The sequence below is a fragment of the Salvelinus alpinus genome, chromosome 8 (genome assembly GCF_045679555.1).
Source record: "Salvelinus alpinus chromosome 8, SLU_Salpinus.1, whole genome shotgun sequence".
Lineage (NCBI taxonomy): Eukaryota > Metazoa > Chordata > Actinopteri > Salmoniformes > Salmonidae > Salvelinus > Salvelinus alpinus.
The window spans coordinates 37,833,107-37,850,045 of record NC_092093.1 but is presented as its reverse complement, the minus strand read 5'-3'; the positions used below and the strand labels follow the sequence as shown (position 1 = coordinate 37,850,045).

At 43.5% G+C, this 16,939-nt stretch overlaps 1 protein-coding gene across 1 annotated transcript; it reads left to right on the top strand.

The window, feature by feature from the left end:
* The first annotated feature begins 5,531 nt into the window (after positions 1-5,531).
* On the top strand, positions 5,532-15,566 carry LOC139583075 (mitotic checkpoint serine/threonine-protein kinase BUB1-like). The gene is made up of 23 exons (XM_071413809.1): positions 5,532-5,742; positions 6,060-6,119; positions 6,328-6,666; positions 6,767-6,810; positions 6,891-6,970; positions 7,084-7,130; positions 7,242-7,426; positions 7,657-7,790; positions 7,898-8,466; positions 8,664-8,710; positions 8,810-8,929; positions 11,114-11,224; positions 11,440-11,524; positions 11,615-11,690; positions 11,823-11,991; positions 12,232-12,301; positions 12,469-13,340; positions 13,441-13,541; positions 13,652-13,813; positions 14,105-14,262; positions 14,413-14,590; positions 14,693-14,799; positions 14,975-15,566. Exons 1-23 carry the CDS (start codon positions 5,720-5,722, stop codon positions 15,168-15,170), a joined length of 3,933 nt encoding a protein of 1,310 aa, XP_071269910.1. The 5' UTR covers positions 5,532-5,719; the 3' UTR covers positions 15,171-15,566.
* Positions 15,567-16,939: the final 1,373 nt, after the last annotated feature.

Below are 16,939 nucleotides of genomic sequence, written 5' to 3'. Positions count from 1 at the left end.
CTCTTTCCGGAGCAAGAGGAAGCGGTCGGCATACCCTCGGCCCAGATGTTTGTCCATCGCCGTACCTGGATGAGAGTCCAGTCGGCTCTTCTCAAGACTACCTCCAGGTATCAGCTACAAGTGGACCGCCACTGGACCCTGGCTCCCCGGTATCGTCTCGGGCAGAGGGTATGGCTGTCCACCCGAGATCTGCCCCTCCGGGTGGAGTCCCGCAAACTTTCCCCCCGTTTTATCGTCCCTTTCCCCATCTCCAAGATCATTAGCCCCTCTGCTGTTTGTCTTCTGTTGCCCCGTACCCTCCGTATACATCCCACTTTTCATGTGTCTTGACTGGGAGGGAGAGGTGCTGGATCCCTGCTAGGGACATCCTGGACCCAGGCCTCATCGCTGAGTTCCAACGCCAGCACCCCGGTCAACAAGGTAGGACACCAAGTGGCACCCCTAGAGGGGGGTGGGTACTGTCACACCCTGATCTGTTTCACCTGTCTTTGTGCTTGTCTCCACCCCCCTCCAGGTGTCGCTCATCTTCCCCATTATCCCCAGTGTATTTATACCGGTGTTCTCTGTTTGTTGCCAGTTCGTTTTGTCAAGCCTACCAGTGTTAACCGTGCTCCTGTCTTGCACTAGTTCCAGTTTTCTAGTTTTCCCGGATTTGACCATTCTGCCTGCCCCGAGCCTGCTTGCCATTCTGTACCTTGTGACACTGCCCTGGAATACTGAACTCTGCCTGCCTGCCGTTCTGTACCTTTCGGACTCTGCTCTGGATTACTGACCTCTGCCTGCCTTTGACCTGTCGTTTGCCTGCCCCCTGTTTTTGTAATAAACCTTTGTTACTTCGAACTGTCTGCATCTGGGTCTTTTCTTGAGGTCTGAACTTCTGATTTATGTGTATTGTTAGATATTACTGCACTGTTGGAGCTAGGAACACAAAGACAGGTGAAACAGATCAGGGTGTGACAGTTAACTACAGTACAAGGTGGCAGAATGATATCATGAATGATATATAGAATGATATCATTTACATCAATCCAGTGGGTATTTGTTTTGCAAAATACCATCACGTGTGCTACAAAAATGCCACTAAACAGCCTCTTGCTAGGTGCCCATTGGAATTAAAGGGTATCCACTCAAAAATCAAAATTTGGGGGAAATGGAAACCTGGAAAAACTAAACAGAGACAACGGAATTTGGGGAAAAACTCAACTGAATCAGGCAAACATTTTTGCAGATTTTATAGGGCCATAAATGTTACAGCGCTTGTTTACGGAAAACAATACATTAGTAAAACCAAAAGCTTACTTTGAAGTGGAAGATTGCCAGTGTTTTGTTGATAGTCATAACCAGCTAGCTAACGTAGCATCCCTCTGTTTGAGCAGGGTGTTTGATTAGGCTAAATAGCTGCATTTGCTAGCTAAGTAAGTGAAACTGAAACTGGGGATAAAAAGACTCTCTATCTCTTGCTTCTCCTTCATTTTGGAAGAAACTACTCACCACATAATATAACCTGCAGTGCTAGCTAGCTGTAGCTTATGCTTTCAGTACTAGATTCATTCTCTGATCCTTTGATTGTGTGGACATGTCAGTTCATGCTGCAAGAGCTCTGATAGGTTGAAGGACATCTTCTGGAAATTGTCATAATTACTGTCTAAGTCTATGGAAGGGGGTGAGAACCACGAGCCTCCTAGGTTTTGTATTAAAGTCAATGTACCCATAGGATGTCGGAAACTAGCTGTCCTGCGGCTACACCATCGTGAGGAAGAGGAAGAGAGAGGCCCAACTTGGCAGAAAATCTGTCTCCCTTCAACAGGTGGCGTTTCTTTGTTGGTGATATGGTGTGATTGGGACACCAAGGAACTTGAAACTCTCTACCTGCTCCACTACAGCCCCATCGATTTTAATGGGGCTACCACTGTTGTGACATCAGCAAACTTAATGATGGTGTTGGAGTTGTGCTTGGCCACGCAGTCGCGGGGGAAGATGGAGTACAAGAGGGGACTAAGCACGCACCCCTGTGGGTCCCCAGTGTTGAGGATCAGTGTGGTTGATGTGTTGTTACCTACATTTACCACCTGGGGGCGGCCCATCAGGAAGTCCAGGATCCAGTTGCAGAGGGAGGTGTTTAGTTTCAGGTTACTTAGCTTAGTGATGAGTTTTGTGGGCACTATGGTGTCCGCTTATTTCTACAATTTCTCTCCTTATACAGTGGGGAGAACAAGTATTTGATACACTGACGATTTTGCAGGTTTTCCTACTTACAAAGCATGTAGAGGTCTGTAATTTTTATCATAGGTACACTTCAACCTATGTTGTTACACAAAAATCCAGAAAATCACATTGTATGATTTTTAAGTAATTAATTAGCATTTTATTGCATGACATAAGTATTTGATCACCTACCAACCAGTAAGAATTCCGGCTCTCACAGACCTGTTAGTTTTTCTTTAAGAAGCGCTCCTGTTCTCCACTCATTACCTGTATTAACTGCACCTGTTTGAACTCGTTACCTGTATAAAAGACACCTGTCCACACACTCAATCAAACAGACTCCAACCTCTCCACAATGGCCAAGACCAGAGAGCTGTGTAAGGACATCAGGGATAAAATTGTAGACCTGCACAAGGCTGGGATGGGCTACAGGACAATAGGCAAGCAGCTTGGTGAGAAGGCAACAACTGTTGGCACAATTATTAGAAAATCGAAGAAGTTCAAGATGACGGTCAATCACCCTCGGTCTGGGGCTCCATGCAAGATCTCACCTCGTGGGGCATCAATGATCATGAGGAAGGTGAGGGATCAGCCTAGAACTACACGGCAGGACCTGGTCAATGACCTGAAGAGAGCTGGGACCACAGTCTCAAAGAAAACCATTAGTAACACACTACGCCGTCATGGATTAAAATCCTGCAGCACACGCAAGGTCCCCCTGCTCAAGCCAGCGCATGTCCAGGCCCGTCTGAAGTTTGCCAATGACCATCTGGATGATCCAGAGGAGGAATGGGAGAAGGTCATGTGGTCTGATGAGACAAAAATAGAGCTTTTTGGTCTAAACTCCACTCGCCGTGTTTGGAGGAAGAAGAAGGATGAGTACAACCCCAAGAACACCATCCCAACCGTGAAGCATGGAGGTGGAAACATCATTCTTTGGGGATGCTTTTCTGCAAAGGGGACAGGACGACTGCACCGTATTGAGGGGAGGATGGATGGGGCCATGTATCGCGAGATCTTGGCCAACAACCTCCTTCCCTCAGTAAGAGCATTGACGATGGGTCGTGGCTGGGTCTTCCAGCATGACAACGACCCGAAACACACAGCCAGGGCAACTAAGGAGTGGCTCCGTAAGAAGCATCTCAAGGTCCTGGAGTGGCCTAGCCAGTCTCCAGACCTGAACCCAATAGAAAATCTTTGGAGGGAGATGAAAGTCCGTATTGCAGAGCGACAGCCCCGAAACCTGAAGGATCTGGAGAAGGTCTGTATGGAGGAGTGGGCCAAAATCCCTGCTGCAGTGTGTGCAAACCTGGTCAAGAACTACAGGAAACGTATGATCTCTGTAATTGCAAACAAAGGTTTCTGTACCAAATATTAAGTTCTGCTTTTCTGATGTATCATACTTATGTCATGCAATAAAATGCAAATGAATTACTTAAAAATCATACAATGTGATTTTCTGGATTTTTGTTTTAGATTCCGTCTCTCACAGTTGAAGTGTACATATGATAAAAATTACAGACCTCTACATGCTTTGTAAGTAGGAAAACCTGCAAAATCGGCAGTGTCAAATACTTGTTCTCCCCACTGTATGCAGAAATAGCTCTGCCATTTTTTGGTTGCTAAAATTCTAATAGTTCCCCTAATTTCAGTTTATATGACAAAACAAGCAATGTATAGTGTAGAGAATCATTGTACCATCTGTAACGCTCGTCCTCCTCCTCGTCTGAGGATGAGCATGGATCGGACCAAAACGCAGCGTGGGTTGAATACATATTTGTTTATTTAAGAAAGACGAAACAACTCTTAAACAAACTACAAAACAATAAACGACGTGAACAGACCTGAACTTGTGAACATAAAACATGAACGCACGAACAGGAAGGAACACACGAATGAAATAAACGAACGAAAACAGTCCCGTGTGGCACAAACACTGACACAGGCACAAACACCCACCAACAAACAGTGAGAACAGCCTACCTAAATATGGTTCTCAATCAGAGGAAACGTAAAACACCTGCCCCTGATTGAGAACCATATCAGGCTAATTGAACATGAACCCAACATAGAAACACATAACATAGAATGCCCACCCAGCTCACGTCCTGACCAACTAAACAAAGACAAAACAAAGGAAATAAGGTCAGGAACGTGACACCATCTAAACTAATGTGAAATATATTTTCAATTACCAGAAATATTGTATTTTTAGGTGTTTGAAGCTGGTGTACAAAACCGAAAGTAAAAGATGCAAAAATGAAACTTAATTAAGAACTGGATGCATAGAAATAGCTGAAATAGAACCGTTCTACTGCTTCTTTGACTTGCTTTCAATGAGAGACATATCTATAACTCACCTTTCTATGTGAATTTGGTCAGTCTCCCAAAAAGTTACATATTACAGCTTTAAAATCTGATTTTAAACATAAACCTAACCCTAACCACACTCAGTGTTGGGGAAGCTACTTAGAAAATATTATGTAGTTAACAAGCTACCAATTACTTCACACTGGAAGAAGTTAAGCTACACTAAAGCTACCCTTAAGAAAAATATAGTTTACTTAACTAAGTTACTTTGAGAAAGTAGTTCACTACATACAAACTACTTTGTGATAATTATCATATTTAAATCTGAAGTGTCAGACAACAAATTGAAAGAATAGATCCCTCTGGAGTCAGATGTTAACAGAATATGTAATGTAGCATATTAAACACATAAATTATGTTTCAAAAGAGAATTAGGCAGTTCTGATGCCGAAAAATAAAGGAAATTCTTCCCTACTTCACCCATATTTTATTTTTGCAAAACAAGTAGTGTGTAGTTTCAGTAGCTAGATACACATCAAAACAGTAATTAACCACTGAAAACACTACCAAGATTTGAATGTAGTTCTACAACCACCATGCTACTGCAAAATGGAGTTAAATTAGTAGTGGAACTACATGTGGTTCACTACTCACCAACACTGACCACAATGCTAACCTTATCCCTGATTTTAAATTAAGACCAAAAAGCATATTTTTGTTGTCATTCCTTTTTAAGATATAGCACTTTTTTATTTGCACATTTTGTAACATATTTATAATCGAATTCATCAAACGATTCAAAATGGCAGATTCAGGCATTGGCGAAAGTTTCACGTAGGTGAATATCTTTTTTTTCATCCAGCCAATGAAATCGCGTTTACTCGCTCCAAAGGCGCTGATTGGATGCATTCATTTATGATGCTGATTTTTGACGTATCAGCTAGGCGCGGAATTTGAAATACCCTACCAGCAAAGTCCGTTCTTATTATAGATCAATGGCAAAGACAGTTTCACAGTACTCTGTGACACCAGCCATGCTAGCGACACAGATAGAATAAGCCACCAGTGTCTTTGTTAGCGACGCGAATGCAATACTTGGTATTTAGCTACTGAATTCATGTAACTTAGATTTGCGTGTAATTGCTCATATTTGTGTTGTTGGAATTTGGAGTGGGAACCGCCAGTCTGCTGTTCAGTCCACACCATGAATGTTGGTTCACATTTACAGTAAGTTCGGTAACTTAGCTAGCTAACTGCTTTTATTTTTCCACACCCAGCTAACGTTAATCCTGATTCCTTGCTAGCTAACAGTAGCTAGCCAACTAATGTTAAGTAACTATTTCCTATTTTGCTGCTTGGTGAATAATACAAGATTTGATACTAGAGTTTCTTTGCTGATACAATTTACAGTAATACTTTGTTTTGATTGACATAAACGTATTGTCATCCATGCTAGAAGTTAGCTAGCTACAGTAACAGTTAAGCAGAAGAGGAAGGGGTTCAAACTGCGGTTGAGTTTTTAATCAAATTAATTGGCTTTACAGGAGCTTTGAGGAAAGTTTGAGCAACTATACTGGAGACGACCCCCTAGATCCATGGGACAGGTACTGTAACTTGTGCATGCGTTTTATTCCATTATTATCTTCATAGAGGGGGCCACAAACAAAAGTAAACAATAAAGGGTTATGCATCTGTCATTGATGGGATATTTTTGCATGCAAATCTCACCTGGTTTGTGAGTAACAACTTTTTTTTGTGTGTGAATATTTATTGGTGTGTAACTATCTTTACCATACTTTTACATTATTTCAGATTTATTGAATATCTAGAGAAGAGATTACCTGCTGAAGACGCCAAGGGGATGTCTCTTGTGCTAGATCGTCTAGTACAAAGATTTCTCCAAGAGGAGCGCTACTCCAATGACATCCGATACGTAAACTACTGCATCAAATGTGCAAGTTATTATGATGAGCCCATCAAACTGTACAGTCACATATACAGTAAGGGTATTGGCACCAGAGCTGCAGTCCTTTATGTGGCGTGGGCTCAACAGTTTGAGCAGCAGGGCCTGCTTCAACAGGCTGACGCCGTCTACCAGAGAGCCATGGAGAACCAAGCTGAGCCAGTTGACACTGTCCTTCAGCAATACAGGTTAGTTTGAATTACATGTCAAAATTAAGGACTCTATTGACTGAAAGTTTTAGCCTTTCCATGTTGGGTTTATTGTTGATACATCTAAATGTATTCACAGGAGGTTCCAAACCAGCGCTTCTAGAGGTGGGACAGGGGCATCAGGTGAGACTGTTTTCTTCCTTGTGGACTGGTTCTTTGACTAACGTATCCACAATCTAACCTGAATTTGTTTATGAAAACAGAAGGTGTACGGAATCCTCTTCAGACTTCTCACTTGGTAAATCAACTGCAATCCCACAGAGAGCCTGGCCCACAGTACAAGGTGAGTTACCACATTTTTTTGTCTTCAAAATGTTTATAAATGGCTTCAGAATCATTTCTCATGTTTGTTCATAGAAAGTGATCAACAGAGAAATATAAATGTTTCTGCCACAGGACCCCGAAGGTCTGTCCCAACTCCCTGCAGACCGAACAGTTCGCATGTAAGTCTTTATAACGTAATAACAAAACGTTTTAGTGTGCGTGTGTGTATATATTTTTTGTTTGTTGAAAAGTTACATTGTATTCCCTCTAATGAAACGACTCTCTCGCAGAATCTCCCGGTCTGAAAATGTGGTGGTAAATAAACCCAATCAAGGCCCGGCTGTAAACTTGCAAACAGTGTCGATGTACCATACTGAAGACCTCATCTGCGAAGGGTCTGAACTTTGCTTCGAGGAGGTCCGAGCCAGACGATACTTTGTGAGATGCAAGCAAGTGGAGAAGCAGAGAGAGTTTGGTAGGATCATATGACTTTCTAACGCAGCGATGTTGCATCCCACTCCTCTAACAGTAGAAATGCAAGGCTGTATTTTATCGTGGAGTCAGACATCAATATGAACTGGCCACATGACATCCTTTACAGACACCCGTTATCTAAATCAAATGCACCAACAGCTGAGTGTGTGCCTCACTACCACAGTGCCAACTGTGAGCTTTGACCAATGTTTGTTTGTGTTATATTACCAGAGGAACGTCAGAGGTTGGCTAGAGAGCAGGAGGAGGAAGTGATAAGGATGAACCAACTGCTGGAGGAGCTGGAGAGTAACCTCGGTGTGAGCTCTACAGTCCAGGGAAGCTCAGCTATTGCTCCACAAGTGCAGGTAAGAGAATCCACATGGCTCCTTAACTTCAGTTGTTTCTATTGTCGTGGTTCCCAGAGAATTTGTATGACCCTTTTTTTAAATGTGGCATGCACTTCTGTTTTCAGGCATCCTGCACACCTGCAACAGGACTGAATCCTGGGTTCCTACAACAGTCCTTTAGGCACCCTCCACTCTCAAACAACCTCGGAATCAAACCCACTCCAGGCTTGAGACTGAACAGTGGACAGGACCCCAGAAAAGGCACGGTGAAGGAACCTGCGGCCCACACTCAGCGCGTCCATCTCAGGGTTCCCATCACAGACACCCTGCTCTCACAGATGTCCTCTCCCCCATCTGGACATGTGGAAGAGGAAAACACCTCCCATAGCTGCTCCTTTCAGCTGCCAAAAGAACCAATGGGTCACTTGCGTCAATGTACAGAAGCACCAAAACCATCTGCAGTTGCTCCCCAGGCATATTCTCTACAGGCCTCTCTGGTTCAACCCCAACCAAGACAAAACCCTAAGCCTATTAGATTGTCATTTGGATCGGCCCCAAAGAAGCCAGCAGCCTATGAATCTGAGTTGCAGCACGGGGCAGATCCTCTCCAGGATGTTCGCTCCCAGTCCCAACTCGGTGGCTTAGTGAACTACCTCAGCAGCAGCTTCCAGCAGCACAATGGCAGAGATTCCCAGTAAGTGATAATGAGTCATCATGTCTAAAGATTAGTCCGGGTTTCAGATGTCATTATTCACAACCAGAATTTATTATGTGTCTCTAGCCTATTTAGCTCTGGCAGGGCGAGACACCTCAGAGATGTAGATAATGAATTTGTTTTAAATTATTTAGCCTTTTATCGTCTAAGCTAATCATTTCCCTTTGTTTTTCCAGTGAGGTGTCTGTCAGTGAAGGTACTGAGTCGGAGGTGAAATTAGATGGTAAGTAAAATATCATAATCTGGGCTCTTTATTCCCCTAATTAGTTTCCGTATGTGAATTAAAAGGTTTAATTACACCGTCCCTCACTCTCTCTGTCAGTATCACAGGGAGGGACTGGGAACCTGTCCCATATCACTCCTAACACTTCTCTGGGACTGGTGCAAGCCACCCCGTCCCGGGTTCTCCCATCCCCAACAGTCAACACACGGGAGGCACTTGGTGAGTGGGGTACTCAACTCTTTTCATTTACTGAAATGAAGGCATTTCTTCATACATGTATTGGTCAATCAATCATAGTGTGTTGTGTTCAGATATTGGTGATTTAAATTCAAAGGCAGAAAATTGGTGCTCAAATCAATCACTTCCGTTGTGCTATCTGCTACACTCAATCCCTTTTTTGGTGGAGATATTCAAATGTATTACCACCATACATGTGTATGGTAAAGGCAGTACAACCAATGGAGATTTAGCATAGAGAGATCCTATTAAATTACTAGAGGGGCTATGTCATGAACCTGAATAAAAGTTCCAGAATGGGGTGAAAATGGCAGCCATATTGGTCAGGGAGGAATGAATGGCAGTACAGTGATAATCCTGATTTTTCTTATGCAGGAAAATAAAAGTAAGGCATGTGATGCAGTGCATTTGGAAAGTATTTAGACCTCTTCCATTTTTCCACATTTTGTTACTTTACAGCCTTATTCTAAAATGGATGATATAATTTCTTCCCCTCGTCAATCTACGCACAATACCCCATAATGACAAAGTGAAAACAGGTTTTTAGAAATTTTAGCAAATGTATTACAAATTAAAAACAGAAGTACCTTATTTACATAAGTACTCAGACACTTTGTTATGAGACTTGAAATTGAGCTCAAGTGCATCCTGTTTCCATTGATCATTCTTGAGATGTTTCTACAACTTGATTGGAGTCCACCTGTGGTAAATTCAATTGATTGGACATGATTTGGAAAGGCACACACCTGTCTATGTAAGGTCCCACAGTTGACCGTGCATGTCAGAGCAAAAACCAAGCCATGAGGTTGAAGGAATTGTCTGTAGAGCTCCAAGACAGGATTGTCGAGGCACAGATCTGGGGAAGAGTACCAAAAACATTCTGCAGCATTGAAGGTCCCCAAGAATGCATGGCTCTCGACCTTCACCTCTCCCAAGTCCGTACGGGAGTTGCAGCGATGAGACAAGACTGTAACTACTACAGCTAGCACTGCGATGCAGTGCCTTGGACCACTGCGCCACTCGGGAGGCCCCACAAAGAGATTCTTGATGAACACCCCAGCCTGAACGCTCTGGAGCAGGTTAAGGTTCACCTTCCAACAGAACAACGACCCTAAGCACACAGCCAAGACAACACAGGATTGGCTTGGAGACAAGTCTCTGAATGTCCTTGAGTGGCCCTGCCAGAGCCCGGACTTGAACCCGATCGAACATGTCTGGAGAGACCTGAAAATAGCTGTGCAGCGACGCTCCCCATCCAACCTGACAGAGCTTGACAGGATCTGCAGAGAAGAATGGGAGAATCTCCCCATATGAAGGTGTGCCAAGCTTGTAGCGTCATACCCAAGAAGACTCGAGGCTGTAATCGCGGCCAACGGTGCTTTTACAAAGTACTGTGTAAAGGGTCTGAATACTTATGCAAATGTAAAATTTCAGTATTTTATTACATTTCTAAAAAACAGTTTTTGCTTTGTCAGTATGGGCTATTGTGTGTAGATTGATGAGGGGGAAATAACTATTTAATCAATTTTAGAATAAGGCTGTAACGTCACAAAATGTGGAAAAAGTCAAGGGGTCTGAATACTTTCCGAATGCACTATATATCAGAAATTGTGTAATGGAATTGTCAACCTAAAATATTGTCATATAATTATACATACTATATACAGGTTTTATACACATTTTCTGTATAAATAGCCTCTAAAATATATGGAAACAGACCATAAATATATCAGATTTGGTTTTCTTGGAAAGCTGTGAGTGCTATTATATGATAGAATATCAGTAGTCGTTGTATTTACAACATGTCTAATCCTATCGTCAACTGATTTCAGCCAGTATATGGATAATGACTGTGGATTGACTATTGTTTGAATGGAATGTTGGCATATTGGCAGTTAATTAGAAAAATTGATGCAATTATTCCTGTAAAACTAGCTGGCTAGCTACAGTAGCTAACAAACATGCAGTGCAGGTAAATGATTCAAATTCATTATTTTACACCCTATCTTATCACAGCACTGGCAAACCATGGTTTACCAATTCCCTGACCAAAATGGCTGACCTTTATCATCCCATCCATAAGAAGGTTCATGTCCATTCTAGAATTCTAATTCCTAATTATATGGTCCTTTTTAGTATCTCACCTCTCTTTATCTTCACCTCCAGATGCGATCATGGACATGTTCCAGGCTCCAACCCTCATGCAGGAGGAACAGTTCCCCAGCATGTCAATGCATCAGGCTGAGAAGAGCTTTGATGCTGTCTACCACAGAATGGGTAATTCAATTCCCCCTTCGATTGTAACTTCTCAACTTTTTGTTTGTCTGTAGGTCAAATCAGAAGTGTATTTACAATTGCAAAACACTTCACAGTAAAATGAGAGGTAAAAGAAAACAACAATCAATAAAAGATGCATAATGGCAGGTCACCCTTTTTGATTTTACATTGTGGTTAAATGTCTTTCTTTCTCTTTTTTAAATTATTATTTAAAGGAAGCACCTCTTTGTTCAGCAAGCCCCCCAATGCAGTGCCTTTCGCAATCTTTCAGGATGAGAACGAAAACAAGGAGAACTGCAGGTGAAGCATTCTTCTCCTGCATCCCATTTTCTTTGCTATCAAAGTAAATTTATGAACACTGCTTTATGATGCTTTTCCTGCTCCATTTAGTGCTACTATGGTGGACAAGGCTAAGCCACCAAGGGCTCTAGCAGAAATCGCTGTATCTAAAAGAGAGAAACAAGATGTAAGTGCAAAATTACATGGTGACATACTCATCTTCATTTAGCAAGGACTCAATGAAAGAATATGGTTGGGTTATGTTAAGTTGTGTACACAATGCAAACCTTTATCGTTTTGTGTGTGTGTGTTTGCTTAGGAATCTCCTTCGGAATTGATACCAGATGAAAGCACTATGTGGGGAGCACGCTACAACTCCCTGGCCACCTGCCCCAACAGCACCAGAGACTTTTCCCTGTCGGCCCACCTGGTCTCCACGCCCTTCCAAAACAAAGCTCCTTCCTCCTGGAACTTTGAGCAGGACCAAGGTAGCCCTCTATCTGAGCTCATGCATAGTATGCATGCATCCCAATTGCCACCATAGGGCTCTGGTCAAAAGTAATGCACTACATAGGGAATAGGGTGCCATTTGGGATGCAACCATGAGCTGTTCAGAAATCAAATGCCCTCACCTGGTAAAAGGTGTCTGTAGTTCAGAACAACAATGTGGTCTAAAGCAAGTACTTGACCTTTTTTGTCTGACTTTTTATTTTTTCTCCTCCCTCTAGAAAATGATCACCCCAGAGGCTTTAGTGGTCCAGAAGAGGGCCCTTTCCTGCGACAGCCCACTAAACTCAGGTACTTACTGGTAACCTGATATTGTAGACTACCAGTAACTGCAGTGTACTGTACATTTTCACTCGAATGCTCGTTGGTCAATGTTTTTGAAGTGTAGTCAAGTGTTTGGGTCAAACGCATGTAGTTGCCTCCATGGTGGAGATAATGAGTTTGTTTCCCTCCCTCAGCCCTATCATAGAGCAGAGCCCACCTGATGGGATATCTGAGACCGGCGCTGAGTGCTCTATGAGGGCGCAGGGCTTTGCTGAGCAGGGCACCATCGTGGGGGAAGGGCTAGCCCTGGCCCAGCGAAGCCTGGCTGCCTGCTCCATGACTGAGGTGCAGCATCATGCCCCGGCCGCACTGTCCTTCAGAGACCAGACTGCCCCCCTGGCTCATACTGAGGGGGCAGGGGCCAAAAGCCCTCCTCCCAAGGCCTCTAAACCAGACTGGGATGTCTATGTGAGCCCAGAGCAGTCTTTAAAGCCAGCCTGTCCTCTCTCACAGCGTGCACCTGTGGAAGAGGCATCCCTTTCAAAGAGCCAGATTGATGCCTTCAAATCCAACTTTGATGTTTCAACTAGTCCAGAGAAAGCCCCAACACCTGCTTTCGATATCCCAATGAGCCCAGAGTGTGCACCCAAGCCAGACTGGTTAGTGGTAAAAAGCCCAGAGGTTGGGGTTGAACTCGATCTGGACTTGGATGCCTTCATGAGTCCCTGTCAGGGTCAGAGAACAGATGGCTTCCCTCTGAAGACCATGGACATCCCTATGAGTCCAGAACCATCAAAGTTTGGCTTGGATGTTACCATGAGTCCAGTCCATCCGTCATCAAAGTTCAGAATGGATATTCCTATGAGTCCAGCTCCAGAGGTGAGGTACGGCATGGATATTCCTATGAGCCCAGAACAAGGGTCAGAGTTGTTCTCTGACCCCTGGGATGATGAGCTGATCTCCTCCCTGCTCTCCAAACTGCCCATGCCACTCACCTCCCAGCCAAACTTCATCACCTGGCAGTGCAAAGTCCCCAGCATCGCACCCAAGATGACCATCAAGATGGGTAAGAAAGTCTTGGTGTGTTTACTGGCAGTGACTTAAAAAGAATTCACCCTATTTTTATATATTTTTTATATAAAAATCGCTTTGATGGTCATCCACAGGTGAAGTCTCCTTACGGGTTGACTGCGTCCTCGGACAGGGTGCCTTTGCCACGGTCTACCAGGCAACTGACCTGACAACCTCAGAGAAGATGATTTTAAAGGTAGGAATGATAACATGATGGCTTTATAGTGACCGTATCCTCACAATTCATGCACTCCTATTGAATGCTTGATTGTCAGTTCTTGTATGTATCTTGATCTGTACATGTAGGTGCAGAAACCAGCCAATCCATGGGAGTTTTACATCAACACTCAGCTGAATGCCCGGCTGCAGCCCAGCGTGCGCCACCTCTTCAGCAACATCCACTCTGCCCACTTCTTTCAGAACGGCAGCGTGCTATTGGGCGAGCTCCACAACTGTGGCACCCTATTGGTGGGTAGTAACCGCTCTTCATCACCCACCATATTTTCTCAAACAATTGAACGTCAGGGCTACGTCTGTGTGCACTTGTTCACTTCCCTTCACTGATTTGAAAGGAAATGACTGGTATTAAAAATAGGATGGAAACTCCCTGTAGCCCATGTCTCTACCAATCCAATGCTTTTAGATATGTGGAAAGTAATGAACAAGTTTACACTAAAAGAGAAAGGAGATTGGGATGCACCCAAAGACGCCACACCGGAGGACTAAATGGAGTTAAACATGTTTATTACTCCCCTCCAGAACGCTGTGAACCTGTACAAAAACCTGACTGACAAGGTGATGCCCCAGCCTCTGGTGATTTACTTCACTGTCTGCATGCTGCACATGGTGGAACAGCTGCACAGCATCCACATCGTTCACGCTGACATCAAACCAGACAACTTCCTGCTGGGAGATAGGTAGGGATGGCTCCTTACTGGTGGTTATGTCTCTCGGATGTATTTCTGTTTTTGTTTTCCCTGTAGTCATTTCTAGTAACGGGTGGATGCAGTACTCTACCAGGGATTACCAGTGGCTCTTCACTGTGCTAATTGTCTGTTGTGTTTTAGGTTCCTGGAGAACAAGTCCTTTGACCCAGATAACCTGAATCATGGCCTTGCCCTGATTGACCTGGGTCAGAGCATTGACATGACTCTGTTCCCAGAGGGCACTTCGTTCACTGCCAAGTGTATGACCTCTGGCTTCCAGTGTACAGAGATGAAGAGTGGGAGACCATGGAACTACCAGGTAAAGTGTGTCTGTCGGTGTCAAGTGCGTGTCCTGTAGTGATATGGGTGGATGTCCGATACGACCGGTTGAGAATATTAACTACGTTTCTTTGTGTTTTAGACCGACTATTTTGGAATAGCTGGAACGGTGTACTGCATGATTTTTGGAACATACATGCAAGTAACACAGGAGGGTGGTGTGTGGAAGACAAATGCAGTATTTAGAAGGTAACCCTTGAGTAGGAGTGCTAATGGCTTTTATGGTTTCCCTACTTTTTGTTGCTCCAAGTAATCGCTTGAATATTTTTGTTTGGGTTTTGAAAACATCTCCCCCTTTTGACCCAAAATATTTCTAGCATAGTTCAAATTCACACTACTTTCTCCTTCCCTCTCTCTTCTCCAGAAATCCCCACAGTGATCTGTGGACAGAGTTCTTCCACACTCTGCTGAATGTGCCTGACTGCAACTCCCTGCCATGCCTGCGGAGCCTGCGCAGTAGACTGAGCACCGTGCTCCAACAGAACTACAGCAACAAGCTGCCGTCGCTGAAGACCCGCCTGGTCATCCAGCTGTTAGAAAGCCGGTCGGCACGGAGATAGAACTCCCTGAGAACCTTGATACTCCTGGGTGCTGTTCAGTAGGTATAGAATGGAAGAAAGTGGTCTGAAACTGAGTGGAACAAGGAGATGCTGTGTGAACTTGTCCACTAAGAAACACTTGTTTTTGTGTTTCGTAACAAAACGTTGTCAACACGAGCCTAATGTACACAACCATGGATGATGGGTATTACTGCCATGTCTCGTCTCTACTCCATTTGTAAATACAAAAGATTTACCTTGAGTTGGGTCTTGAATTGGCTACCTTGAATAACCTTTTTATGCATTTTTTATATATTTTTGTCCATTTTGTAAATGACATAAATAGGGAGATTGATGTTGGAGATGTTATGGTGTATTTTCATTTGTAAATAATTAAAAACCTTTTCAGTCTGCCAAGTGTAGTCATGGTCAAGTCATGGTCATGGACTCTGGCTTTCAGTTGGGTCCCAACAGAGATCATTGGAGTGCGGTCCGCATTTCTGATGCTTCTGGGTGAGCACGTGCAGTCGGACTACATGGGGATTAAAATATTTGTATTGTCCTGTAGATTATTTGGATATGGTTGTCTTTCTGCTTTATGAGTTGGCCTACCTATTGTATTACATTGAAACAGTGGGCTGCCTATGCGTGGGCAGAGAATGACGTGGCAGTTCTATTTTCAAGGAATGTAACTTTTAAAATGATTACACCACAGGAGGTTGGTGACACCTTAATTGGGGAGAACAGGCTCGTGGTAATGACTAGAGCAGAATCAGTGGAATGGTATCAAATACCCCAAACACATGTGTTTGATGCCATTCCATTAGCTCAGTTCCAGCCATTATTATGAACCGTCATCCCCACAGCAGCATCCACTGGATTACACTATAGTTTACTACAGAGTCTGTAAAATATATATTGATAATGGAAAAAAGTGGAGGGCGCTCAACCAACGTGACCCAAGTGCAATCAAAAAAACATGATCAACATAGAAAACGCGAGCGCCAGCTACGAGCGAGCATTGCGTCTTTTATTTAACTTTTGATTACCCATTTGTCTGCCTGCAAGTCGTCCTCCTAAAAGGTAGGCTATATCCTATATGCACTATTTAGCGCAAGAGAAAGTGCATGTGTCCTCTTTCATCATTCTTGCTTCAAATTCCGTAGCCATACGTGTGAGATCAGGTGCGCCTGTGGTCTCAATTACAGAGTAGGCTAGAACGGGACAGTTATATTTTCAAGGAAATGTTCTTCCCAAATATGATTAGGCTGTAGCTTACTACGTTTCCTATAAATACATAATGATCACCTATATTTCTCCGTCTTAAAATCTTCCCACCTCTAAAAGGTAGGCTATAAAAATAGCTCAAAAGGAAGTGCGTGTCTCCAACTCTGCTCTCGTCAAACTACATCTAGTATATTGGCTAATATAGCCCAGTAATACCCATGGTCTAATATAATGGGCCACGTGAGAATCTGGTCATTTAACCTATTTAAGTTATTGTTGCGCATTTTAATATTGCTTATAGGGCGCACAATTGCTGGGACCATGGCTAGAAAGTGAGCTGCGTCACATACGCTTATAATAACATTGCGGAACAGTGGTTGGCTTTGGGACCCGTTTTTGCGATTGCGGATGTCGTATGAAAAGATGTGGTGTAATGAAGAAATGTGTCCAGCACAGACCTCTAAATCCAATTTTAATGCAGGATGATGTCACTAGGCGTCGCGCTTGTTCATAAAGCTAAGCAACGTGCTATAGATTTAGTGTGTAATTTTAAATCCGGTATT